Consider the following 27501-nt stretch of genomic DNA (forward strand, 5'->3'; position numbering starts at 1 on the left):
TATACAATCAAAGATAAATTTTACATTGGGCAGTTTAAGTTGAAGTTCAAGAGTATTTGTCAGTCCAACAATAAAAATACAGTTGAAATGACAAATTGTTTTTTCAAGACCAGCATAGAAAAAATAGCTCATATGTTCCTTGCATACTTAACTGTATATTAAACACCTATACATACTGCATACAGTATAGCCTACCTGTACCTGTTCAAACACGTGTATTTATAGATTCAGTGTATAGTTATCCTCAATACCTAATGTATAGGCTACAACACAAATTTAGCACTAATGGATGACAATAATAAAGTACTAGACTTTCACTAACCATGCACAACTGGATGGATCCCTGGGGCAAGAATGTGTTGCTGGGCCGCAATTAACCCTCACTGTACATGGAAGCCTCATTATTTCCCAAGGTGCCCAGAAACCAACCAGTATAACTGACTAGTCGACTGACAGAAATGAATTGGCAACAATTTTGATACGTGATCAATTGTTTAAATTATTTTTTAAGTAAAAATGCTAAAAAGTCACTTTGTACAGTTCTGACGATAGTAAACTAAACATTTTGGGGTTTCTGACAGTTTGTCAGACAAAACAAGAAATTAGAATATGTTCTCTTGGCTTCAAGGAATTATGTTGGGCATTTTTCACTACTTTCTGACATCGTATACACTAAGCACTAATTACTAATTATTAAAGAAAATAATTGTCAGACATATGGATAATGAAAATAATTGTTGGTTTCAGCCTCACAGTTTTCCTATGATGGTGTGCAGGTTTTACAAATAAAAAGAAAACATAGCATTTTTATAATAAACTATTTGAATTTAATCAATTTTTTACATTATCATTTCCACCGATTTGTCATGTGTGCGATAACATTACAACAGCCAAACATTCCCCCTGGACTCTAGTCTCATTTGTAAAGTGAGTTGTAACTAATTTAGTCCACCAGATGCTGCTAACGCGCAGCTGTGTAAGTGACAAACAAACTATGCTGAAAGGTAAAATCTGCAGAGAAGTAACATCTAGCTAACAGGCAAGTGTGTGAACCATGACAAAGGTAAATATATAGTCCTCTAGTCTTTGCATTGTATATACTATAGTCTACAATAACCTGTTGCTTTTAGTCCTGTGAGTGATAACTGAACAACCAGAACATTTCCACAGAACAATGTCCAAGTGAGAATCTTTACTGGTACATTTGTACCAGTCAAAGTTCACTTTATGCAATAAACCATCCATAGAGATGTGATACACACCCTGAATAGCATTATGTGCAAGTCATTTCTTGTTGGTTAAACAATTAGAGCTCCTTACTGGGTTTTGGGTCTGGGTTTGCTGTCTGTGAAATTGTAACGGTAAAAGTAAAATTGCTGGCAATATGTCTCAAGGTCTAACAGACGTTCTGGTGGAGTGGAAATGTCTGGAGGAGGAATATCAACAACTTCAGGTGAGAAACGGACCAAAACCAGCTAAAAGTATCAGATTGTTTCACATAAAGCAGTTGCGTAGGTCTTATGCTTGACACACTGTTTGCTTGCTGTTGTGTTACTCAAAAAATATGATTAAATGTTTTTAATTAAACCTATAAAACTACCATGTATCAGTAATGCTTGGTTTACATAATGTCAAATATCTTGGTTGTGCTCCAGATTATAATCAACCATATACATTTTCTTTGGTTATTGATGCAACCCCACGTTCTTATGTCATCCAGGAGACACACAGAATGTACTTACAAAAGCTGGATGAAATTTCCAAACTACAAAACAACTTCTCCTCCTCCATTTCCCATCAGCGAAAAAGACTGAAGGAGACGTCCCATCTAGTGAAAAAGTAAGTGTCCACACACACACTCGCAAATTTGCCTGGACAGAGATTTTGAGATATATATAGAGATAAATAAAGTACATCAGGTCACATACACAAACATATATAGGGAGGAAGAAATGCTAACTGATATAGAAAAAGTGGACCCTCTTCAGCTCAAATGAACACATACTGTCAATATTGTGCCAATGCTACAAACTTCTCTTGTGCCCTTACGTCATCCATCAGATGCAGCAAAATACCATCAGAAGAAGATGCTAAAAACATGGATGAGATAAGAGAGAAAATCAAGACGTGGCCAAATGCTTTCTTTGAAATGGAAGCTTTTCTTCCCAAGAAAAATGGGTGACGACTTCTTCTTAATCACAAAATTAGTGCAGATGTCATTGCTGTGATTAAAATACAATAAAAAAAACGGATCAATTAAATTAATACACCTTACATTAAGTTAAATAAGGTGAAATTAATATGATCATTTCATATTGCAGGCTGTATCTCAGTCTGGTGCTTGGAAATGTGAATGTAACTCTTTTCAGCAAGCAGTCAAAGTAAGCAAACCAAGCAAACACACAACCCGAATATCCACTTTTTATTTCCATGATAACATTGGTCTAGTTAAACGACATTTTTTAGCCAGAACCTCTTTAGATTTAGCTGTGTACTTATCAAAGGATTTATCACATAATATCTTGATTCAGTCAGTGATGCTCCAGAAGTCCAATTGGCACTATGAATTAACACTGAAGTCCCTTATTTCCATAAGTCAAACTATGAGAGAGCTTCTCCTTGGCTGATGAATTTCTGCCTATTTCCTTAGTTCTGAAAGGCCTTGTATTGTATATGGAGTCCTGAATATATCACATCTTTGCCAGATTTGCCTACAAAGATGAATATGAGAAGTTCAAGCTGTGCTCCACAGTCATCCTGCTGCTGTTCTCCTTCATATGCTATTTCTTTGCGAACTACAGGTACGTATCCGTATATCCCACATCATAGCTGCTTCTTGATAACAGGGACACTGCATGTTCCATCTGTGTAAATCCAGAACTTGTCTCATGTCCCCGATTTTAGATTTTTCGATGCAATCCTCAATTTCCTGCTGGTGTGGTACTATTGTACATTAACTATCAGGGAAAGTATCCTCATCACTAATGGCTCCAGGTCAGCCCTACCAATCAAATTTTTTATGTACTGTGCACAGCCCTCCAACCTTTTGCTTCTTTATTATAAAAAATACTTATTGTGGCAGTTAATCATCTTTTTTTTCATCTTATTATTTATCTGCCTAAGTAACTCTAATTCCTTGAGCTGTTCAGTTTAACTAAGTGTAAAAACATACAGTCTAATATTTAATAAAATGTGTCCTGCATCATAGAATCAAAGGCTGGTGGGTTTTTCATCACTACATCTCAGCTTTTTTGTCCGGCGTGATGCTGACATGGTGAGTAGGGGAAGATAAAAACCTAACTCACAGATTAAGAAACAATGAAACTTTGTTTTAACATATTTAAGTATGTATAGTGCTTGCTAAGTTGCACTTTTTTTCTGTGTAATAACAAATTTCTCCCCTTTCACACCTAAGGCCAGATGGGAGCCTCTACAAGATATTCAGGAACCAGTTCCTTGCCTACTCATTGTATCAAAGTAATTTTAAAGTCCTTGTAAAACATTAATGGTTCAGACTTTTCAAAAATCAAACTGAAGCCTGATTTCTCTCATCTGGAACACGCAGGTTTTGTCCAATGTCTGCAGTGCTATTATCAGAGTGGATGCCTGTACAGACTACGAGCCCTGGGAGAAAGACACAACATGGATGTGACCGTGGGTGAGATACACAGGAACACGTCAAGGACTCGGAGTGCAGATGCACTCGGCCAAGCTTATCATAACTGAATATTTTGTTGAAATGTTTAAGATTTGGAACCCATCACATCTGTGACTCCTTATTGTCACTGCTGTAATACAGATGTGAAACACTCCCAACCCTTGTCTGCTTTCTGTTTTCAGAGGGATTTCAGTCCTGGATGTGGAAAGGGCTGACGTTTCTTTTGCCCTTCCTCTTTTTTGGTCATGTGAGTACAGCCTGTGACATTGAGATGATGTGCAACTGAACTTAAGAAATTCCCTTCAGCTAACTGCTTAGTTTGCATCAAAAACACTGTAACACTTTGTCATGGTTTAGATTGGATGACAAAGGAAAAAGCTGATAAAAAATGCTGATGTCATGCCACACAATATTACCCTGCATATTTGGAAATGATGTGAGACAATGTTTAGGTTTTCAGTGATCTGGACAACAGCTTAACCTTTAGCTAATTTTTGTCTGTGTTTGCATCAGTACATACTGCTCCATAAGTCCTCATGTTTTGTCCTGTAGTTCTGGCAGCTCTTCAATGGCCTCTCTCTCTTCAGAATGGCTCAGCTCCCAGACTTTAAAGAATGGCAGGTCAGTCAAACAAACAGTTAAAGATTTACTGTATCTACTTATTTTTCCAGCATCAGCACTTCCTGTTTGCTAATACTGTATATTTACATCACTAGGGAGGTTATTATACAACAAGAATTATTAGACGGCTCAGTGTTAGATTATAATGAGTTTTTGTATCTATTTTTCATTGTCTTGTTGTATAAATATAGTTTCTCTATGAAATCAGCCTCATGGATTTGCATTCGCATGCTTGAAAGTAACTTCACATTACTTCTGAATATTTCCTCCCCACCTGATCAGCTCCATATATCAAGAAAATTATAATGAATCAAAGATTGTATGCTTACTCATGTATTGTTCTCTATTTTCTCTCTTTTCCATGTGATGCCAGGTCTTGATGTGTGGCCTCTGCTTCCTTATTCTGTTCATGGGAAATTTCTTCACCACTGTTGCTGTGGTTCGTCAGAAGTTCAAGAGCAGGAATCAGAAACCAAAGAGTCTGTGATACACTAATAATAAAATAAAATGTTATCTCGCATGTTCCTCTCCAAATGAAAGCTCATATCATCATTAACACTATAACAGCAAGTTATTGTAAGTCTTCTGCCTATTACCACAAAACGTGCAGTATATACATAAATATAAAAATGTGCTACGATTACTCAATCACCATTAAAGGTTAAATTATGCTCTGCTATGCCTCCGTGTTCTTATATTTGTATAATTAGGAAAATGATTCTCAAAGGAAAGGACAAACAATGAATAAAAGCACCCTCCAGTTAAGTATATAATTTTACAGACATACTTATGTCTGTGACGCTATTTTTTTAATACGGTTTCACCTTGTGTGCTTGTCCATGCATGAATTTTTTTTTTATTTTTTTTTTTTGCCCATTTATCTAGTTGAATTAAAGTTTGGTGTGTAAATTCTGAGTTTCCTGATATATATCAGCCACGGGGGACATTTTATTTCAGAACGAGTAATTTTACTTTGATACTTTAAGTACAGTTTTCTGATAATACGTATTTACTTAAGTAAAATTTTAGTATTGTGAAACTGTGGTACTGCTACCTTTACTTATGTAAAGGGTGTGACAAGAGCTGAGCATGCAGGCAGAAACCCTCCCAGGTTATTGGGCTATTTACCATGTGTCCTTGGTACTGTGAACACATACAGGCTTTAAACTGTGGAAGACACGTTTGATGAAGCTGCCCTCCAGCCCGTCAAGGATACAGTCTGTCCTGCTGGTTGGATTACATAACCATGACCCTTAGTCTGGTGCACCTCCACAGATATTTATTATAACAGGTTACATGTGCACGTTGACATTAGGTAATGATTTATAGACCGGCCCAAGTAAAAACACGTGTCTGCTAGAAATTAAAAATAAACACGATTAAATTCAATAGTTCATTAGACCAGAAATGTGTTTTTAAAAAACACACATCTGAAGGTTCTTAAAGACTGAAAACATGCCCTGACAAGATTTATTTGGCCTTGAAAGTGTAAGAGTCCTCCCCCACCGCCAGGCTGTAGTTGGTTTGACCCTACATGGCGTAAAGTTTCCTTCCGTGTTGAGCTCAGTGTGAGCCTGACACGAAGAGGAGAGGCGAAGGTAGGACAGCACCAAACTCTCACCTTTAACTGATTTATATCGACCTCTAGTCTGTGGCAATCTGTGGAAACTATGCCTAAGAGATAATACACTCACTTCGGAACTATAAACTTAAAATATAGAGGAAATATTCGGCTTTTTTAAGTCAAACAATAGCTTGGGATAAGTGCTGACTCCAATGTTACGCAAGCTGAGGCTAACTTCTATCTCCTTCTGACAAGTTTCTTTACCATGTGTAGTTTAAAACACTTTAATTTAATAGATTTTATACATATCATGTTATAGACAACATTAGTTTGTCTCTGAATTAATCTGTGTTGTTTTTACAGTATCATGTTTTCAGTTAGTGTCACGATCCAGGGAATAGCCAGGGCCCCAAGTCTACCCCCGCTGGCTATCATGGTCATTTTTACTCGTTTTATCCTAACCAGGGTGATTTTATGAACAGGGAAATCTTATCAGCTATCACTTAACTCTATTAAAAACGAGTCAACTGGTGTCTGGAGCATAACACACGCTGTCGGAAACCGGTGCCACTATCTCTGGTGTTACACAAGTATTTGCTTTAAGCAGAAGAAGTGAGGATGAACTGCAGTAAACCTCGTCTAGGTCCGTTTCATTGATAATTTAAACCCCCCTGTGGGAACAGCTACTAAAGACTATTTCACTTATCTTAACTGGCAATTAACCAAACCTCACATGAATTAGAATACACCATGTGTTAGTCAGTAGTTGGCGTACACTGGGACCCTCAGGGGTAACTTTATCCATGGTGTCAGAGGTGTTTGGGACAGGACATGGTATTTAAAAACCGGTTGACCGTTATTGGGACAATTTTTTTTTTTTTTCGTAGCCAGACTGGTAAACTATCAAGCATTTCAGACATTGCTATAAAATGCCAGAAAATAGTGGAAATGCCTGTTTATAATTTCCCACAGCTCTAGGAGATGTATTATCTAGCAGATTGCTTGTTAAATTTGTCCAAAACCCCAATGTGTTCTGCTCACTGTTATATATGACAAAGAGGTGAAACAAATCCTCACAATCGAGAAGCTGGAGCAGGAGAATGTTTTGCATTTTTGCTTGAAAAATGACTATGAATGATGTCTCATATATCAATATAGTTGCCGAGCAATTTTCTGATGATCCACTATTCGTTGTAGTGCTATACACCATTGAGTTACAACATTAAAACCATTTACTGGTGTGAATGCACATACATGTATGTGCGTATATATGTATACATACATACATACATACATAAAAGGAAAAACCAACAAAGTGTCTTAGTAAGGTGCAGGTAGTCATTGATTCTACAAGTCTCTTGACTCTACTGGAGGGATGATCACTATTCTTTCGAAAGATATTCCCTCCCTTGGTGCTTTGATGACGGTGGTGAAGAGCGCTTTCTAACACGATGGTCCAAAATCTCCCTTAGGTGTTCATTTGGGTTTTGATCTGGTATCTGCGAAGGCCGTAGCATGTGATACACATCATTATCATACTCATCGAACCATTCAGTGACACCTCGTGCCCTACGGATGGGGGCAATGTCATCCTGGAAGAGACCACTCTCCTCTGCATAGAAATGTTTCATCATAGGATAAAGGTCTGAACAACTTTGTATTGATTTGTAATGACCCTTCCCTCTAAGGGGAGAATTGGCCCCAAACCATTCCAGCAAAATGCCCCCCACATCATAACAGAGCCACCAGATCCCTTCACTGAATGGGTCAAGCATTCAGGCCTTTCCGTTCTCGCAGTGTACGCCGCACATGCACTCATCCACTTGTCAAGAATATGGTGAAGGATGACTCACCTGACCATATCACTTTTTTTGCCAAAAACCAATGGTTTTTGTACCACTGAACTATCAAATGTGCATTTATCTTTGTAACGAGGAGATAATGCACATTAACTTTACTATAATATTGCTCTCCGTGTAACTGTCGATGGAGTGTTCTTGCTCTCACAGTCTGATCACCTCCTGCATTAACATATTTGATTTAGGAATTATTGAAGTATGTTTTTGAATATATTAGGTTTTTAATCTAAAAGTATTATACGCCATGAGATCTCCGTGACTTCTGTACCTACTGGGGTTAGCGCACAGGTACCTCTGCACATGGTAGTTGAAGTGATTTGCTTAACATCAATGAGTCAGCAAATTAGTAGTGAGAAAGCCAGCACTTTGTTGAGTGAGCATGGACATAGCTGAGAAAATTACGTCAGTCAGACTGTACTATAGCTGTGAACTGGCCAGCTCACAGGGTCAGAAAAAATCTGATCTCATTGTTTTCAGTCCTTGAACCAAATTGTAACCTGAGATCTGAGAACATGAAGTCCTCTTGTGCTCAGTGTGAAAAGAGCTGCTGTCGCTGAAGCATGCATAAGAAATTCCTCATGTATAGAAAGCAGTGGGTTACAATATTAAAGTATGTTGAGCCAAGTGGTAGAGGAAATTGTCCAATAATGCTTGCACAAGAGCTGTCATTGTAACATGTACAATACTTCTCACATATGTTAGCAATCATATTGTTCTGTGCAGCGGCTTAACCAGTTTTATGCCGGAGTCCCCAGTTTTGTTCAACTGGATTTTTGTAACCGAGACTAGACATAAAACACGTTTTTAAATACAGATTTTAAATTACAGCTGTCCTTCCATCTTATGTTAAACACATTCATCACAAATATTAGGTAAAATAGACTTGTCACTATAAGGAAGGTGATCAAGGGCACATACTGTATATGTATCCAACCTGTATAGCTACAATAAATTGTTATCTTTTAAAAATAAGTCTGGTGGGTAGTTTTTTGACTAATCTTCGGTCTGTAAATAATAAATGTGCACCCCCAGAGTCAAACTCGATATATTAAAAATGGCTTATTTAGTCTAACTAAGCTATTTAAGTCTCATCATATTCAGCTATTGTTTCTTTAACACTGTACATATTCCAAAACTTACTCTTTATAGTGTAAATAACATAACCAGGATCAATACGTACATACTATTTGTTAGGTTCTGTTCATACTGTACATGTTGTAGTTGCTTACTCACATATGACCATAGTTGCTTTTCATCTGGTAAAGTGTTTTATTATGTATATCACAGTTACATCCTTTTTCATTGTTCACATTATTTTATCTTAATATATCTCTATATGCACTTTTTCTGTTGTTTGCACAAACAATTGTACTGGTGTTTACTCTGTGCAGTGACGATAAAGTCAAATCTAATCTAATCTAATTCAATTTAACCAACAGTTCAAAAACCCACAGGGATTTTGCTATGAGCCGGACATGGCAAATATTTGCAATTTTTACATGATAAATGCAAAAATGATGAATTGCTTATCACCGTCGATTAATTTTCTGTCAAATAATAAATTGGTCACATTAAAGTTTCAACACTATTTTAAGTGTTTGCTTATTTCACTGGTCTAATAACTGTGCTCTTACCATCCCCATGTAGAGTGGTAACATGGCAGACATGGACACTGAGACCACCACACACACCGAGCCCATGGCGGATGAAGAGAGGCCTTTTTTCAGCAACCTGGATCTCTTCCTCTTTTCACTAATTGTCGGCCTTGTCATTTATTGGTTCATGTCCCGCAAGAAGCCTGAGCCCATCCCCGAATTCAAGAAGCTTGACACACCGTAAGTATTCATTAGAAATACCTGGGTTTTCGTTTTGTTGTTGTTGTTGTTTTTTTTAATTTAAAAATTTTTTTCTTTTTTTAAAGACAATTTTTTCTAAAGCTTTTGTAGCATTACAAAGTTCAAATTCAGATCTCACTGCATCTTTAGGAGGAAAAAAACAAAGGCAGCTGTGAGGTAAAGATAAAAAAAAGAACAAGACACATTTATTGCATTTTTTTGAGGGTCAGTTTTTACTTTTAGTCTAAAAATCTCTTGTAGAAAATGGTGTGTATATTTTGCAGATTATTATTCTGAATCCCATTGACTCTTATCAAATCCTGGTTCCAATTCTCGATTTATTATTCAAACAACATTTTTGAAAGCACCAAAACACATTTTATGATTAGCAGATATGACTGCCATCAAAAATGACAAGGTAATATGATATTCTTCCTAGTAAAATGTCACATACACAAAAGTAAATAGTCTCCTTAATTACAGTGCAAAAATTGAATGTTGGCTGTTTTGCAAACAAAAATGTTGTATTTTCATACCTTGGTACCATACTGTTAGAACAAGTCAATGTTATTTTTAATTGACATCCTCTGTTATTTTTTTTCATGCAGTTACTGCATTGTCTTATATTATTACTCAAGTTCTTGACATTATCATCCAGGTAGCCATATTGTAAACACTATACACACATTTGGAAACAGCACAGCTTGACAACCCTGGGCCAAAAGTTTGCTTTCAGGGGTTATGGGTCTATATAAAGTTGGATCCTAGTAGGTTGTATTTATCCAGCAACAGGTTGTAACAATAGCTTTTGCTGATCAATGCTCAAAAAGATGAACCATATTTACTTAGCATCTGAAATTGTGAAGACATGTCTCTCACTCCCTTTTGTCCCAGAATTAGTGATATGATTTTCTATGTGGGAAATTTAATTCACATTAGTTCTGCTGATCTCGGGTCCTTATCACCTTAACGCAGCAGAAATGGCTCGAACTCTTTTGTTTGGCCAAATTCTGAGTCGCACTAGTGATCTGTGTGTGTATACACCAGGGGATGGTATTGGTTTCAGGCCTTTATTGTTGGTAATTGGTGTTTAAAATGCACAAGATGTTTTGTCTTTTCATTTAAAATGAAATCTAAAGCCACATTCTGTTTCTCTTCTGAGAAAGTAACTACTTGTTCTCAGACTTATTTTAGTTTGTTTAAAAATCTATAAAAATATGCAGATTGAGAGTTACCGAATACATGTTGTTCTACGCTCTTAAGGGATTGTCTCAGTTACAAGCTTCTTTTTTACTTAATATTTCTTAAGGCCTGCAACCAACAATTTTTCGTTATCAGTTAATCTGCCTGTAAATTAATTTTTTTAAGAAACAGCTTACTAAAACAAAGAAATATTTAGTTTACAATTATATGAAACAGAAAAGCAGAAAATCCTCACGTTGGAGAAGCTGGACCCATCAAATGTTTTGCATTGCTGCTTAAAAAAACGACTAAAAGGATTATTTTGTTTTCAAAATAGTTGCAGATTAATTTTTCAGTCTATCAACTAATCAATTAACTGACTAATCGTTGTGTATCTATATGTTTTCATTATTGGACATGACTTATAGAGTAGAATGATGAGGATAAGTGTGTGTTTCTCCAGTGATCTGCCTGTGTGTTATTACACCGAAGTTAGAAAGAAACAAATGTTTTATCTCAGTTTCAATGTCAAGTTGTCACTAAATTGGCCTTGAAGCAAGTTTTTGAGAGTGCACTGCTTAGGGGTCTTGTAAATGTTCCACTAGTAGCGACCTTTGTTTTCTCTCCCCCTCTACTTTTACATAGTCTTTCTCCTCTCTCTCACAAACTTATCTAATCTCTCTCCCTCTCTCTCTCTGGTGTCTGCCTGTGAGTTTTCACTCCTTGTTCCCTCCCATCATCACTTATCAGTGGAGCGATGGAGGCTTGGCTGGATTTCAGTGGACTCTCCTTCCACTGGCCACATTTTTAGTCTCTTCCCAACCACACTACAATACTTTGGTCACCACAGTAAAGCCACAGGCCATCAGCAGCCACGCTCGCTATGTGGATGAGGTCTTACGTTGGTTGTGTGAATGGAGACAATGTTGAAGGCTGAGTAAGGGAGATCCTGACCATTTGTTTGAAAACAGGAGGTTGGCTAGAAGGGGGAAAGACCACTGGAGAACATGTTTTGCTTTGGGAAGAGTGTGTATCTGTGGAGGGCGGGAATACAGGAAGAGAACATAGAGCAACACAAGCGCCAAGCTGGTCTCCCCTCCCCTCAAAGGGAGCAGTGATTACCTAACTGTTATGAAGGGGGCGTAGTCTTCCATGTCTTTCCTGTGCTTTTGTTTTTGGCCCTGAACCCATTTTGAAAGTTCCCTGGAGAACAAATGAGGAGGGAGAGCCAAGCTCCTTTTGTGAGTCCTCTCCAAAGGTGGAAAGTTAAGGCAAAAGACAAGCAACCCTTTCTTTACTGTGTGTGTGTGTGTGTGTGTGTGTGTGTGTGTGTGTGTGTGTGTGTGTGTGTGTGTGTGTAGGCAGGCTGAGCTGCTCTGCCATTGGAGTAGGGCCATGTCACAAATGCAATCCTTTTATGATAAATGAGGTTGCCATAGCAATGACATTCCCCTCTCTCCTCCAGTGAGATGGGGGCGGGGGGATACTTCAGAAAAAAACGTCCATTCACAGGACCCCCCCCTTCAGTGGTCCACCGAGGAGTTGCTCTGATAACTAGCCAAATTCTCAGAATGGATCTTGTAGACTTTTTCGTTCTGAACACCTTTCAGACTAGAGAGGGAAAGGGGCGGGGATGAGGAGGAAGGCATTCTCAGCCCGAGAGTGTTTCAGTGTGTGTTTGTGTGAGTCAAAAGTGCGGGTCTGCAGCTCAGCTACATTTTATGGGAAAGTCAGTTTCCCACCATTGTGTCCTCAGCGGTTGCCAGACACTGACAGGGCTTGTAGGCTGCTGTGCTGTTCTTTGTGTGTCTGTGTGTGTGTGTGTGTGTGTGTGTGGAACAGACGCTGCTGGTTTCAGAGAGTAGCACAGGAAGAGACAGAGTTCAGATCGTGTTGGAGCCTCTAAGGTGAAGGCAGGCAGCTCTTCCAAACCTGTGAGTGTCCAGCTGTGTTTCTTGAGTGGTTTCGTTTTTCCATCCTGTGGTTGTGGAGTGTTGGCGTCCTGCTTTTGATTTTGAGCGTGGCGGTTCCCGGCGTGGCCTAGCCAGTGGTGCTAGAGGCAGTGGTGAGCTACAGGGCTGCATGCCATGGGCTGTGTCTTCTCCCTGCCAGAGGACAGGAGAGATGCTGCTGAGAGGTCAGTAAAGTGTTTGATTTACTGCTCAGTAAGAAAAATTAAATTTTTTTTTTTTTTTTTAATGATGTGTACTTGGAGTTAAACATTTGCCAATGGCCGCTATTTATTAATCCTGCTCATGAGTCTGATTGCACAGATAACATTCAGAGTGTAAGTTTTTGAATGACACCTTTTTTATTTATAAGTCTGGAACTGGCACCTTTCTACACATAAAGTGTAGTTGCTTGTTTTTATCACAGACTAAGAAGATAGTGGTTTCAAAGAACATTCAATGTTCCCAGTAGGTTATGTAAGAGATGGTGATAAAATCTGTTTCACCACAAACACAATTTAATTATTGGGTCTTCTGGCAACCCCCCCCCTTTTTCCACAAGCTCAGTCATATACCTCACTGGCCATCATTGTCTTGCTAATTTTAAAGCTTTGTTAAATTCAGTAAACCAACATAACATGAGGTTTAATTTCCATTTTATTGGTGTCAGGACACAAAATGGAAAAATGTGTAATTGATTGTAGCATCATAAGATCGCCTCCACGTTTGAATGGGCCAGTGTTACAGAGGAAGACTGAACTGACTCTGTGTGCTTGTTTGAAAAGGTTTAGTTCCTCCAAGGACGAATGAATGGAAAGTTCACTCTGACAGTATATACAGATGATGGGCTCTGAACTATTTGGACTGAACTGTAAATTGTTCAAGTTTGTTATGTGTGACTGAAGCCATTGCAGAAAGGGAAAAAATGGTCAAGATTACGAGTCTATTAGCATTTGCCCTTAAAATTACAAAAACGCAGACTTTATTTATAGTTTTATTGGTGTATGCTAAATTCTCACAGGATACTTGGCCTTTATGTACTTCCATTACCGCATTTAAAATCTAATGTTATTGGAGTCAAACCAGCAGACTTAGCAAATTACTTTATTCCTGTTTTAGAGATGACGACACAAAAAAACTTAGGATTTGCAAATACAGCTTTGTACAATTTAAGTAACGTTGAACAGTTTCAGGCCTTAGCTAATAGTTCCGCAACACTAATAATTTGTTCTCAACTATGATTTGTTTCCTTTTTAGTTTTTGTCCATATTTTATTTTTTCCGGTATATTCTTTCCATTAAAACTTTATACTCAACTGACATTAGAAAATGAAAAATAAAATTTAATAACCCAACAATTTATCGAATTGGGAAAAGACCAAAGAATAGGGGAGTTAAAATCCTGTCGATGCCTGTCCTCACGAAATGTCTCTCCGAATATTATTAAATATAAGTCTGTATTTAGAGTTAGAGAGATGGGGAAATTAATCAAAAGGGATATCCTTTGCTCTATGTACTATATGTTTAGTTTTACACATGCTTAAGATATTTGCATTTGTTGTCACAATGTTTTTGATACTACATAGATTTTTGAACTCTGGTAACCTGGCTGTTGTCTAATGATGCACAAAGAAAAGTCCTCCCTGGTGTGTGACTTCGGGGCCTTTGAGACAGACGTTCTGAGCTGCTAACAGTTCAGACAGACCTTGTTAAAGCTGTGAGGAATTCTTCAGCTTGGGGGGCAAAGGCCTGTATTTTTTTTTCTTTTTTTTTTTTTTTTCTTTTTTTCTTTAAATTTCTACCAGGAATTTACACTTTGCTTCAGAGCGCAATCCCTATTAACCATGGGAGGCCAGTTTTTATGGACTGTTGGGCATCAATCCCACATGCCTGCACTCTGTACAGTGCTTCTTAGCTTGTAGAGTGTTTAACGAAATGTGTGTTAGAGACAAAGTTGAATCAGATGACTTCAGTAAATAATACGTTCATGCTTCACATAGACAGCTGGGGAGGTTAAGATGAAAGGATAGCAGATGAATTTCTTATATAGCAAATTAATATAGTTTCTCTTTCACTCAGCCTTAAAGGCTATCCAACAGTCTTGTAGTCCTGTAGAAAATCCAAAAATATATTCTTGTCACGTTACTATTTGTAGCCTTTTTATTCCTCTTTCAGTGCAGACAGAATTGCAGCTGTCCACTCAGAGCTTTGATGCTGAATTAAGCGGCGTTGCCTTTTAATTTGGTTTAATAATTGATTTTGCTTCCTGTGTATCTTTTTTATTGACACTGTGTTCGCACTTGTTGTTGTGATCTGGTCCTATCCAGTAATTACTTTCTGGATAAATCTGACTTGAGCTTTTAAATTAGAATGAGATGTAAGTTGTAATAATTTATGTATTTACGACTTCCCTCTCAATTATATTAAAAAATGTGTAATATATTCCTATGCTTAGTATGTGCTTGCATACAGTTAGTATGACATAATGCTTGTATGGCTGCTGAGTCACAGCTCTGCTACCTGTTGTTGTAAGAAAGCTGAAACCGATAACACACTTTTAATAAGATATGTTTTGATTTTTTTTTTTTTTTCTTTTTCTTTAAATTTCTACCAGGAATTTACACTTTGCTTCAGAGCGCAATCCCTATTAACCATGGGAGGCCAGTTTTTATGGACTGTTGGGCATCAATCCCACATGCCTGCACTCTGTACAGTGCTTCTTAGCTTGTAGAGTGTTTAACGAAATGTGTGTTAGAGACAAAGTTGAATCAGATGACTTCAGTAAATAATACGTTCATGCTTCACATAGACAGCTGGGGAGGTTAAGATGAAAGGATAGCAGATGAATTTCTTATATAGCAAATTAATATAGTTTCTCTTTCACTCAGCCTTAAAGGCTATCCAACAGTCTTGTAGTCCTGTAGAAAATCCAAAAATATATTCTTGTCACGTTACTATTTGTAGCCTTTTTATTCCTCTTTCAGTGCAGACAGAATTGCAGCTGTCCACTCAGAGCTTTGATGCTGAATTAAGCGGCGTTGCCTTTTAATTTGGTTTAATAATTGATTTTGCTTCCTGTGTATCTTTTTTATTGACACTGTGTTCGCACTTGTTGTTGTGATCTGGTCCTATCCAGTAATTACTTTCTGGATAAATCTGACTTGAGCTTTTAAATTAGAATGAGATGTAAGTTGTAATAATTTATGTATTTACGACTTCCCTCTCAATTATATTAAAAAATGTGTAATATATTCCTATGCTTAGTATGTGCTTGCATACAGTTAGTATGACATAATGCTTGTATGGCTGCTGAGTCACAGCTCTGCTACCTGTTGTTGTAAGAAAGCTGAAACCGATAACACACTTTTAATAAGATATGTTTTGATTTTTTTTTTAAATATTCTTTTAAATGAAATGAATCATAAGATTGCCCAAATCTATTTTCATTTCTGATCAGCCTGATCATATCACTGTGACAGTGTGATTTCCCTAAAAGTCAGTAAATGATATTGTCGACCCATCACCCAGCTCTGCTCCATTGCTTGTTTGGAGACCTTTTATGCAGAAGAGGATTCAGTAGTTGAACCTGTTGAGCCATCTTTACCTTACATGTCATAGCATGTCACAGCCTGATGGATCAATAATCTTCTCCCTCCTTTTCTTTCTAAATGATTTAGATCGTTTGTGGAGTAAATCATTTTTATTGATCTTGATCTGTCCTCACTCTGAACTTCAAGTGGCCCATTGTTCCCTGCTTATTGTTTGGTTAAAAGTACAATGTAAGCAAAAGGGTCATCCCACCACCACAAGTCAAAACACAGTATTACATTATGAATTGTAAGTTAATTGTAAGTTATTAATGTTGGTGAAACTTTACTTTAACCCCACCCCCGTTTAGCTTTATAAGCAATATATAAACATTTAACAAATGGGTCATAACACACCATAGTATGGTTGTTAGCAGACATAAGGACATTTAAAGTGTCAATCAATGTACAGATAGATGTTTTTATATAGTGCTTAAAATGCTAAATTTGGGTCTTAATGTACCTTAATGTTTTCTAATGCTGTAAAGGTTTGTTTACATCAGTAATATCTTTGAATTCAGCCAGAAAATAGGCCTGTTTCCAATTATGATCAGTCAGATTTTTTTATTATGAAGTCAAACTCATGATGTCTATAAATGTAGCTCCAATTTAGAGAATTTAGACCAGAGAAATGATAATTGGGACCTCAGGTTATAAAAACACTTGCCTGAATGTTTTATGACTTCTTGTCAAAAAGCAAAATGACCAACAACCTTGAAATCTGTTTTCTCTCTATGAACTTATGTATACAATATTTCCTACAGCTGATTTTTTTTGGAGAACACTGTCACCGCTGTTGTACAATAACTTGTTTTTTAATCACAGTGTCAAGTTAAATAACAAATCGTGTCTTTGTGTTTATTTCGGCTAAAAGTATTTAATACCAAGTAAAATATATTTCAAATCTTTTTTTTTTTTTCCAGAGCACCAACCACAAGAGAGACAAGTTTCATTGAGAAAATGAAGAAAACAGTGAGTGATGTTGCTTTAACACCATTTTTATTTTTTCATAGTCACTTCACCCTCCCATTCACTTCTGTTTCAGTTGTGTCTGCGATTTAATTTTTTCAACATAGATATATTCTCTTTTGTTGCCGTTGTTCCAAAACAAGAACTGATTTTAAAAGAAGACATTCGAACTTTCAAATACAGTGTTAATGTTGTGGCCCTTCACCAAGTGTCGATCAAACTGAAGTTGTTTCCCCAGTAAATCCCTGTTTTATCTGCAAGTTGAACTTCTTCAGTTTAAATCAGGTTTTGTAGTGTTTTTTTCCCCTGAATGCTTGAAGCACGTAATTTAAAAAAAAAAAAAAAAAAGACCATTTTCAGTAAAATGGTAAACTTTAGTTTCCCTCCTCTTTTGCTCTCTGACTATGATGAGTATGATGGTCTCTCTGCCAGTGTATGCAGTTTTAGATTCGGAAACCCTGTTTTGACTTTGATGTTCATCTGTTTTCAAGGCAGCCTTGAGAAAAGACTTTGGTTTTAAATCATGTGGTTTTTCAGCAAATAGTTGAGATACCATGATGGTGGCAGAGCAGAAGTTTGGCCCCCAGTGCTATTTCATTTTGTCTGTTTTCCTTTGTTATGACTTATCATGGAAACACTGTAGGCAAAGATGAAATATTTCATGATTCTTAAAAATTCATGTACAGTTGGGGCTGTTCTTTATGTAAAGATAAACTATATGTTGGAGAGATGTGAAGTAGTTTGAACCCAAAGTTGTTTTTTAACATTATGATCTCCCTGTCGCTTGCTTGCAAATGTAGGATTTCATCATTTGGAAGAAAATACATTCTGAATATATTTATATATTTTAGGTAATTTACAGTAGATGTAATGCATCTTTTGTCCGTGCACGTTGTCACATAATAATAGTTAGACCTAAGAAACAGGCTAGATGTTTGTTACAGTTTTGGGCGATGATTTTTCGTGCAGCATGTAAATGATTTTTTTTTTTTTTTTTTTTTTTTTTTTTAAACCAGGGCAAGAACATCATTGTGTTCTATGGCTCCCAGACGGGCACAGCAGAGGAATTTGCGAACAGATTGTCCAAAGACACTCAGCGCTATGGCATGAAAGGAATGGCTGCCGATCCAGAGGAGTATGACATGGTAATTTTTGCATCAGTAGAACAACATACAAACCACAGAATTAAAATTAAGGTCCCTTATCATTCTTGTGGATGATACTCGTTAGAGTTGCCAATGAATGATTTGGGATAGTGTCATGGAAGAAGTGTCACTGCAGTGCTAAAGACTGAAAAAGTCAGCGTGTTACTGTTGCAAAGCAATCTTCTATTTAACACCTCAGTGGTGATAATCTGATTCTCCTGCATTGTCCAGGCATGTTCAGATATGTTAATATAATATATGTACCATGGCAGATTCTAAATGAGCCGAATAACTGCCAGGGTAATGTGGTCTCTTCTAATTATAAATGTGCTGCACTGTGAAATAAAAGTCCAGACTAGTGACACAATAAAAACCCAAGGACAGCACACACTGCTATCTAAATCTGTATGCTATTTCAGTGACAATAATGCAAAATGCACAATATAATGACCTCAGGCTTTTTCCAAGAGTGTGTTGCAACAGTGAGAACCAGCATAGTCATAGATAATATATTTTGATTAGTTATTATTAGTTATTCCTATGTAATCACTTGCAAGTTTGCTGACAGGGCAACTCTCGAGACGGCTGGTCAGATACTGAAGATTAACCTCCTTAAAATGATTAGCTCTACAGTGTTCATTTTCTGATGCTGAGTTCTCATATTCCAGGGGGAACTGTCCCGTCTGTCCGAGATTAAAAACTCCCTCGCCATATTTTGCATGGCCACCTATGGTGAAGGAGACCCAACAGATAACGCCCAGGACTTCTACGACTGGCTACAGGAAAATGATGATGAAGACCTCTCGGGACTAAACTACACTGTGAGTCTCTCTGGTGAAATTTTTTCTTTCAAATTCTTACAGGCTTCCAAGAACACTGACAATTGTAAATAAAAAAATTTAACTGTATAGGAATTGTTTTGGTGTTAGTGGTGCATAAACATGCTGTTAACGTTTCAGATTCTACAGTGTATTAGGGTTTCAATTTAATAAACGCAACACAAACCACAAAGTGGACAGTAAAATGCATACAGTGATGTCACTGGCCGTACATTGTGCTACATTCTGTGTGTGAGTGTGAGCTTTGTTGCATGTAGAGCTGCAATTTACGAATATTTAAATTATCTTATAATTTATCAGTTACTTCCTCAGTTAATCAATCAGAAAACAGTAAAAAAAATGCCCCTCACACTGTACCCGAGCCCAGTGTGATGTCATTAAATGTCTTGTTTTGTCCAACCAAACTGAAATCATCAAATTTGTAATTTTTCTTTAAAAATGGCTTAAATTAGTAAAAGTTAATCAAAATAGTAGCTGATTAACATTTTATTAATTGACTAATGGACTCATTGTTGCAGCTCAAGTTTCATGTCATTACAAGTTGAATTTGATGTGGTGAAATTAACGAATCAACGAATCTAATAGACTTAATATGAGTGAGTGAATTTTTCAATTTCCAAATTTTCTGAATAGCTGCTCTTTTGCTCCTTACCTTCAACCCTACACTATAATTGTGGAAAAAGCATCCAGTTTTAAAAGAACACAAATTATTTCCCTTTGACATTTTTTGAGACAATGTTACAAGGAAATTTGAATAGCTGGCTCCGACTATTGGGATAAACAGAGGAGGCTGGATTTGCATTACTCCTGCTATGAACATAAACAATATGAGTTAAATTCAAATTTTGTTGACTACTGTTGCCGCACAACTTGTTTATTTTAGTCCAATTATGACATTTTTCATGGCTTTCATACTGAGCACGCAGGCTTCGCTAGCACGAGCTTCATCGGGCTTTGTGTGCATTATGAAAGAAAAGGCTTTGTGTGCTGTCATGTCTGGTCTGTCTGTGCGTGTGTCATTGTGTTCTTGTTGGGGTGTAGCGCTCCTGGCCTCATTTGAGTGAACAACTTAACTGTGAGAAATCTAAAATTCTTGGGCACAGTCATGTCCTTCCTACTGTATTTTATCTATTGTCTTTATCTATGTCCTTCTGGTCTACATACACTATATTGAATTACAGAGAGATTTTTCAGCATCTCTTGTAAGACATAATTCAGTACGACATTTTGTTTTCATTCTGTATTTTTGTAGAATAAATGATATGTTGCCTGACAACATCAACATCGTAATGTTTTCACCAGAGCAGTCAAACATCTGCACTAGTGAATGGACTAACTGCATAAGACCAATTTTACATTAATTGTTAACAAAAATATTTAATAATTGAAAACAGTACGTTCATCATGAACTCGTAGTCCCAGTTTAACTGCGAGTTTGGTTCATTAACTAGCAAAGTTCACTGACTTATGGTTCCTTGTTTACCCTGTTCTGCCTCCAGGTATTCGCTTTGGGCAACAAAACATATGAACACTACAATGCAATGGGGAAATACGTTGATAAAAGGCTGGAAGAACTAGGAGCCAAGCGCATATTTGACCTTGGTTTGGGAGATGATGATGGCAAGTAAGTGACGTCAAGAGCACGCCAAACCAATGGGGGGCGGAGTAACCCTAACCATAAAGCCATGTTGGCCGATCAGAAGCCTGAAAGTTATTACCGTTTCCAAGCCAAAAACTAACTAACCGAGTCTAACTTAAATCAGCCTTTTTGAACAAATGTTAATTCAACCGATCTGTTTTTGTCTTTCAGTCTGGAGGAGGACTTCATTTCATGGAGAGAGCAGTTCTGGCCGGCTGTCTGTGAGCACTTTGGAGTGGAAGCCTTAGGAGATGAATCAAGGTGCATTCGTAGACATTTCACAATTTTTTTTTATTATTTGACCATTTAGATATTGACTGTTTTTTAACCTCAAACCTTTCTTACATTCGCACTCCTCACTGTAGTATTCCCGGGTGAGCATCCTCTCTCCTTCTGGCCTTAATTAAGTTGTAATAGAGAAACTGGGGACATTATACAGATGATGAAAGAGGGAAACTTGCAAACAGATGAACACAAACTAATGGTTTCTGAAGCAGAGGTTAAATAATATCATGTCATTGCCGGATGAGAGGTAGTTTTCACACAAAATTTGATCACCAGACAGTGATTTGCAAATGCGACACATCAACATCAAAATCTTTTTTGTTTTTTCTTTTTTGCATCGTCCATATCTTGACCAGGACTTGTGATATAATGCTAAATCAGGACAAATCTGAATTATGTGGTAAACCCCACCCATCTGTATGTGAAATGAACAAATGCCAAGAGTCATGTCTGTTTATTACATTGTATGTAACCTAAGTGGACGCGCATCAGCCTAAAAAAACAAGTGTTTTTACAACATCTATTTTAACTAGAAATTAAATAGAACTCGCTATTTATGAATGCAGTGTCTGGAGAGGCTAACTTTAAGCTATTTCCCTCACAGTATACGGCAGTACGAGCTGAAGGAGCACACTGACATCAACATGAACAAAGTGTACACAGGAGAGATTGGCCGCCTGAAGAGTTTTGAGGTCCAAAAGCCGTAAGTACTGTAGCAAAGATGCTGTTCACTACCAGGAATCCTTCATCGTTCAAATGCTGTCTGCTCAGTCATTGCTCGCATTTCACCCACATTTATAACTAACTGCAAACTGTAAAAGTTTCCCAAAGGTCACTTTCTACAAATAAAAGTTTCTGCCACCCTGTGGACATGGAAACACATTTTCTGCGTTACTCCTTTTTTTTTTAATCAAACTTTGATAAATCTATTTATTGAATAACAGATCTTACAATTTTTTTCTTCTGTTTAGTCCCGTTTTTGACTATGTTAAACCCTTTGTAATTACGTTCTTGAATTTAAGTTTTGCTCTTTTATTTATAGGCCCTTTGATTCGAAAAACCCTTTCTTGGCCCCAGTCACTGTCAACCGCAGACTCAACAAAGCTGGTGATAGACATCTTATGCACCTGGAATTAGATATAACAGGCTCCAAGATCAGGTGAGACTGGTTGGATATGTAAGTAACTGCTGGATAATTCTTTTTCAAATCTGTAATGCCATATGACTAGATGAGCTTCATGTTCTACTTTAAGGCTTTATGAATAGAGGTTGAACTCTAAATTTGTCAATTCTGTGATTTCAGATATGAGTCAGGAGACCATGTTGCTGTTTTCCCCACAAATGACTCTGCCTTGGTGAACAAGCTGGGACAAATCCTTGGAGTGGACCTTGATGTGGTTATCTCTCTCAACAACCTTGATGGTGTGGCATGGAATGCTACAAGCACCTTGACTTAACTAGCTCGTCCCTTAAATCCTGTTACGAAATCCTCCCCCGATATCTAGTCTTGGCGTATCAGCACACATATTGCACGCGAAGTGGATGATTATTATTACTGCAATTGCATGTTATTGCTATAATATAAATTGTGGACTTGTTATGAATTAAATGAGTTTGTTGTCATAATGAGGGTCAACAGATGTACTCGGTGATTGCATAGGTGATAAGGATGAGGCGTTTCATCAACATTATTGAACATTAAATGCAAACAATTACTTAATAGACAATCTGATGAGATAATTATTTTGTAATTTCCTATACAGATATGTATTTGATTTCCTCTGATCAAAAAGGCAGTGTATTAATACAACAAAGAAGACATGCCAGTAACCATACTTTTATGTGCTAAACAATATGTTGAAACACAAAATACATTAAAATACAAATATGGGCTGGTAGTGTTAGTATCATATTTAAATATTTTGCTTAGTGGCCCATGATACACGCTTTTGAACTTTGCTTAACATTTCCTGTTACCAGCTGACCATGAAAAGTGGAATTTCATGGCACCAAAAAGGCTGTTATGTTTTTTTTAACAGACGAATCCAACAAGAAGCATCCTTTCCCCTGCCCCTCCACCTACCGCACGGCACTCACTCACTACCTGGACATTACACACCCGCCTCGCACCAACGTCCTCTATGAGCTGGCACAGTACGCGTCTGACCCCAAAGACCAGGAGAACATGCGCAAGATGGCCTCCTCCTCCCCCGAGGGCAAGGTCAGTGATGAGGAATCATGCTGGTGGGGTGTTATAATGCACACCACTGCATGCGCTGTATCTTTGTGATGTCCCTTTTTCCACCGCTTTGCCTCCACGTCATTGTCTTTTTCTTGCTGCCTCTCTACAGGCACTCTACCAGAGCTGGGTGTTGGATGCCAGTAGAAACATCCTCGCAATCCTGGAGGATATGCCTTCTTTGAGGCCTCCCATTGACCACCTGTGTGAGCTGCTGCCTCGTCTCCAGGCTCGCTATTATTCCATCGCCTCCTCCTCTAAGGTAATCCTCAATTTAAATCGCAGAGAAAAGGAATTCGAGTCATATCTTTTTAATTTACACCACAGACAGTTTTCTTTAATAGATGGTGTTTTGGATTGATATTGGCAAAAAATGTTTATTGCATTACACAAGTAAACTATTAATAACTCTCCTCTGTTATGTAGGTTCACCCCAACAGCATCCACATCTGTGCCGTAGTGGTGGAGTACACGACCAAGACTGGCCGCATCAACAAAGGAGTTGCCACCAACTGGCTGAAGAACAAACTGGTCAATGACAACGGCCACAAGTCCACCGTTCCCATGTACATCCGCAAGTCTCAGTTCCGCCTGCCCTTCAAGGCCACCAACCCAGTGATCATGGTTGGCCCAGGGACAGGAATCGCTCCCTTCATGGGATTCATCCAGGAGAGGGGCTGGCTCAAACAGCAAGGTATTTACAGCCGATGTGTGCCGCGGGGTGCATGCATGCATGCGTGTGGGCGCGCTGTTGTTTGTCTTACCTTTTGCAAACTTATGTCTCAACAAAGAGAGAAAAATTAGGTGGTAGAACTCCAGACATGTTTGACATTTCTGTCCTTGTGGACACCACACTACACTACTGCCCACAAAAAAAATGTATATAAAAAGCCTTTAACGGGAAGGACAAAATGCTATTTCCAATGGAAACACCTGTTTAAAAAAGACATGTCTGACCAGCCTGTAATGCATGTTGACCCATTAAGATATATTGCACAAATGTGATTTTCAGATGCAGATTTTAGAGTTAGGCTGTTTTAAGTGTAAACTATGTGAAATGGTATGTTTACAAAGTAACTTATAAAACATGATAATTGTTGGGTCTGAAAGTGACTCGATCATATGAAATAATCAGCACGTACAAAATAATCATCGTTTTGTTTTTTGTTTCCTTTCACAGGAAAGGAGGTTGGAGAGACGGTGATGTATTTCGGCTGCAGGCATAAGAATGAAGATTATCTCTACCAGGAGGAGCTGGAGGAAGCAGAGAAGAATGGGGTCCTAACAAATCTTAATGTTGCCTTCTCCAGAGACCAGGACCAGAAGGTACGGCTGTCTACCTCACTGCTTTTAGTCTCTCTTAGACCTGAAACTGGAAACTGCTGACCAGCTGTGATTTCAGTATACTTAATCACCTTAAAATGGCTGGCCAGAGATACCGAAGAGTTTATCTGGAATCTCTTTATCACAGCAAAATCAGCTGCAGATTATAGGTCTCGGTGTCATTTGTTTAGTGGAAAAAATGCACCTAAAATTTATAGCAATGGTAAAATACATTAACTGCAGTTGGGCTGCTTCTCATCAATACCTTAATCTTATATGGTAAGTGCTCATCTCAAGTTATTAAAAAATTTAACATTTAGTTCAGTGTAGTAGTGAGTGACTGAACAAGTACAGATTTTAGTTGAATCACTTGAAGCGCCGTTTTTGTGTGTGTGTATCAAACCTTTCACCATGTGTTGTCTGAAGCATACAGTTACAACGCAACTAGAACCACATTTTCTTCTTCCATTCTCCAAAATAAAGGTGTACGTGCAGCATCTCCTGAAGAAAAATAAGGAGGACCTCTGGAAGCTGATTCACTCAGACAACGCTCATATCTACGTCTGCGGGTAATTAAGAAATTTGACCAACAAAAAATAAGATTTGCAGTAAATTCACAATTAATTGTCAATGTCACATTTATTTATTCATTTTGTGAAATAGTACTGTGATTAGTACTACATACTCCTGAACTGAAGGTGCTGATACTTTGTGCCACTATGTGGAATCATTTCAAATTTGACCAATTGTTAAAACTGGACGGGGAAAACAATCTAAAATAACGTTTAGATCAGTATTTCTATGAAAAACGAAACCTCCTAGTGGGATAACGAGATGTGGTTTCACAGATGCTTTCATACATTTCCATTACTTCACTTTACATACACAATGACTGATGTGATATTGCCTACTGGTGTCAGTTTATTTGATTTTAAATTAAAATATCCTCAAAGCAGAAATAAAAAAAATTAAAAAGAAAAAAAAACACTATCATCATGAGAACTAGACATCTAAGCTAATCTTTTTACTGATTTAGGGATGCGAGGAACATGGCTAAGGATGTACAGACGGCTCTCCATGAGATTGCAGAAGAAATGGGAGGCATGATGCGCGCCCAGGCCACAGATTACATCAAGAAATTGATGACCAAGGGACGCTACTCACAAGATGTCTGGAGTTAAAGAGCCTAAAACCCAGCCTCATTCTCACTACTCAAGTGGTTTTAAATTTTCTATTTTTATTGTGTGTCTAGTTTTATCAGGACTCAATATATATATAAAAAAAAAAACACTTGTTCCTATTCACCCTGGTTCATGAAAACTACAGGTAGCAGAAGATCATGAGGCAAAACCCTACCTCAGCAGGTTGTAATAAACCCATTCAGCAATTTCAATCTGTATTTCCTATTTATGTGTACTGCATTTTGTATCTGGACCACCAGCCTGTTTCTACTGGAGTCCTCACTTGAGCCATGGTCTCGGACCAAACAACAGTTGCCCAGTCCTGTTATCCAGAAACCATTAAGAGATCCATATCTAGATAGAGATCTGGGCCCTCAAATTAGATATAGGAACCTGTCGGCTTGAGTAAAATAAGAATAACAAGATGCAAATGCAGCAAATACTTATCTTTAATTTTAATTAGACACATTTTTTATACGAATGAGTCAGTCAGTTTGGCTGTGCAGCTTTTTATACTGATGACGACTCTGAGTAGAAAATCCATCTGTTTAGTGGGACACGGAAGCACTAATCCCTAACTCTGGATGTCCATAATATAACTCCACTGTAAACATAACAATTTAAATTGAAAATTTAGACAGCTCATTCAGTTTGCCATCATGAAGTGTTTGTAACTTTCATACAGTTGATTACCAGATTGTAGACGTAACACCACAGCGGATAATATCACACCATACGTCTGAGTGAGCTGATCTAGTAGTACTTTAAAAGTACTCACTTTAAATGTTTTTAAAACTTCTGTGAGGAAAATGTTTTGTGTAACAAACTGGCATCATAGGTACAATTAAATGTCTACCTTTGTATTTTGACAAGGGATTTGCCTTTTATGCATAAGTTGCTGCTCATTTTAATCAGTAAAGGTAACCTTTTGAGAGGCACAAAAAGTGTTGGTAGGGAGAAGACCATTTATAGAAAAAAACATTAGGTTATTTGCATATTGTTTCCAGTAACAGCCTGCCTTTAAACGTGATGAAAATGAATTTGTAGGTACCCTGTAATATTTTAAAATGTTAAAACATTTGAAATGTTAGACTTGAAACCAGATCTAGCCTCCCAAATGGTGATAGTTTATTTTATATGCATCTGACAGCAGAGGTTTATGAATTGGTTTTTGCCCTGTAAGCCACCTCTGTTTGGCATTGTTTGTATTTTTTTAAATAAATATATAATTTTGACCAGTCACATATGCATCACTGCATGGAGAAGATAACCAGACTCATCAAAACATTTTTTGTTTCTTGCAGCATCTGTCAATCAGTGCTCATTACAGTACTTTAATGGGAACATGTGGAGTTTGATGAGGACAGCCAAACAGTTAAAAGTGCAGCCTGTGCCTTATGTATTGAGTGAGCATTAAAACCCTGATGCGTCACTGTTTTTTTAAGTTGTTTTTTTTTTCCTTTCTTGCTAAAATTTTGATAGAAAGTCAAATTCATCTGAGACACTTTACCCAGCGCTGTCACTTTTTGTCATTCCACTTTATGATGTAATTGTTTGATTGCATTAAGTAATGCATTTTTTTTAAATTTTTTTTTAATGAATAAAATTGGAAAATTTTGCCAGGTTG

At 37.5% G+C, this 27501-nt stretch overlaps 2 protein-coding genes across 5 annotated transcripts; both read left to right on the plus strand.

The window, feature by feature from the left end:
- The first annotated feature begins 991 nt into the window (after positions 1–991).
- LOC120792074 (ion channel TACAN-like) lies at positions 992–4895 on the plus strand. 3 transcript variants are annotated; one of them, XM_040131098.1, is made up of 13 exons: positions 992–1063; positions 1395–1453; positions 1721–1839; positions 2062–2178; positions 2322–2381; positions 2706–2801; positions 2905–2994; positions 3209–3274; positions 3416–3477; positions 3566–3658; positions 3841–3905; positions 4211–4279; positions 4653–4895. In XM_040131098.1, exons 3-13 carry the CDS (start codon positions 1733–1735, stop codon positions 4764–4766), a joined length of 939 nt encoding a protein of 312 aa, XP_039987032.1. In that variant the 5' UTR covers positions 992–1063; positions 1395–1453; positions 1721–1732; the 3' UTR covers positions 4767–4895. The 3 variants fall into 3 exon arrangements, with proteins under 3 accessions (XP_039987032.1, XP_039987031.1, XP_039987033.1); XM_040131097.1 differs by lacking the exon at positions 992–1063 and having other exon boundaries at positions 1294–1453; XM_040131099.1 differs by lacking the exons at positions 992–1063; positions 2062–2178; positions 2322–2381 and having other exon boundaries at positions 1294–1453.
- An 878-nt stretch (positions 4896–5773) lies between these two features.
- porb (P450 (cytochrome) oxidoreductase b) lies at positions 5774–27501 on the plus strand. Of its 2 annotated transcripts, XM_040130949.1 has the most exons (16): positions 5774–5877; positions 9350–9537; positions 17178–17226; positions 18240–18368; positions 19037–19189; positions 20707–20831; positions 21018–21107; positions 21736–21834; positions 22174–22290; positions 22435–22553; positions 23171–23352; positions 23483–23632; positions 23797–24064; positions 24551–24696; positions 25177–25262; positions 25730–27501. In XM_040130949.1, the coding sequence occupies exons 2-16, from the start codon at positions 9359–9361 to the stop codon at positions 25872–25874; spliced, it is 2037 nt and encodes a 678-aa protein (XP_039986883.1). In that variant the 5' UTR covers positions 5774–5877; positions 9350–9358; the 3' UTR covers positions 25875–27501. The 2 variants fall into 2 exon arrangements, with proteins under 2 accessions (XP_039986883.1, XP_039986884.1); XM_040130950.1 differs by lacking the exons at positions 5774–5877; positions 9350–9537 and adding an exon at positions 12412–12856.

This window comes from Xiphias gladius, chromosome 7 (assembly GCF_016859285.1).
Source record: "Xiphias gladius isolate SHS-SW01 ecotype Sanya breed wild chromosome 7, ASM1685928v1, whole genome shotgun sequence".
NCBI lineage: Eukaryota > Metazoa > Chordata > Actinopteri > Istiophoriformes > Xiphiidae > Xiphias > Xiphias gladius.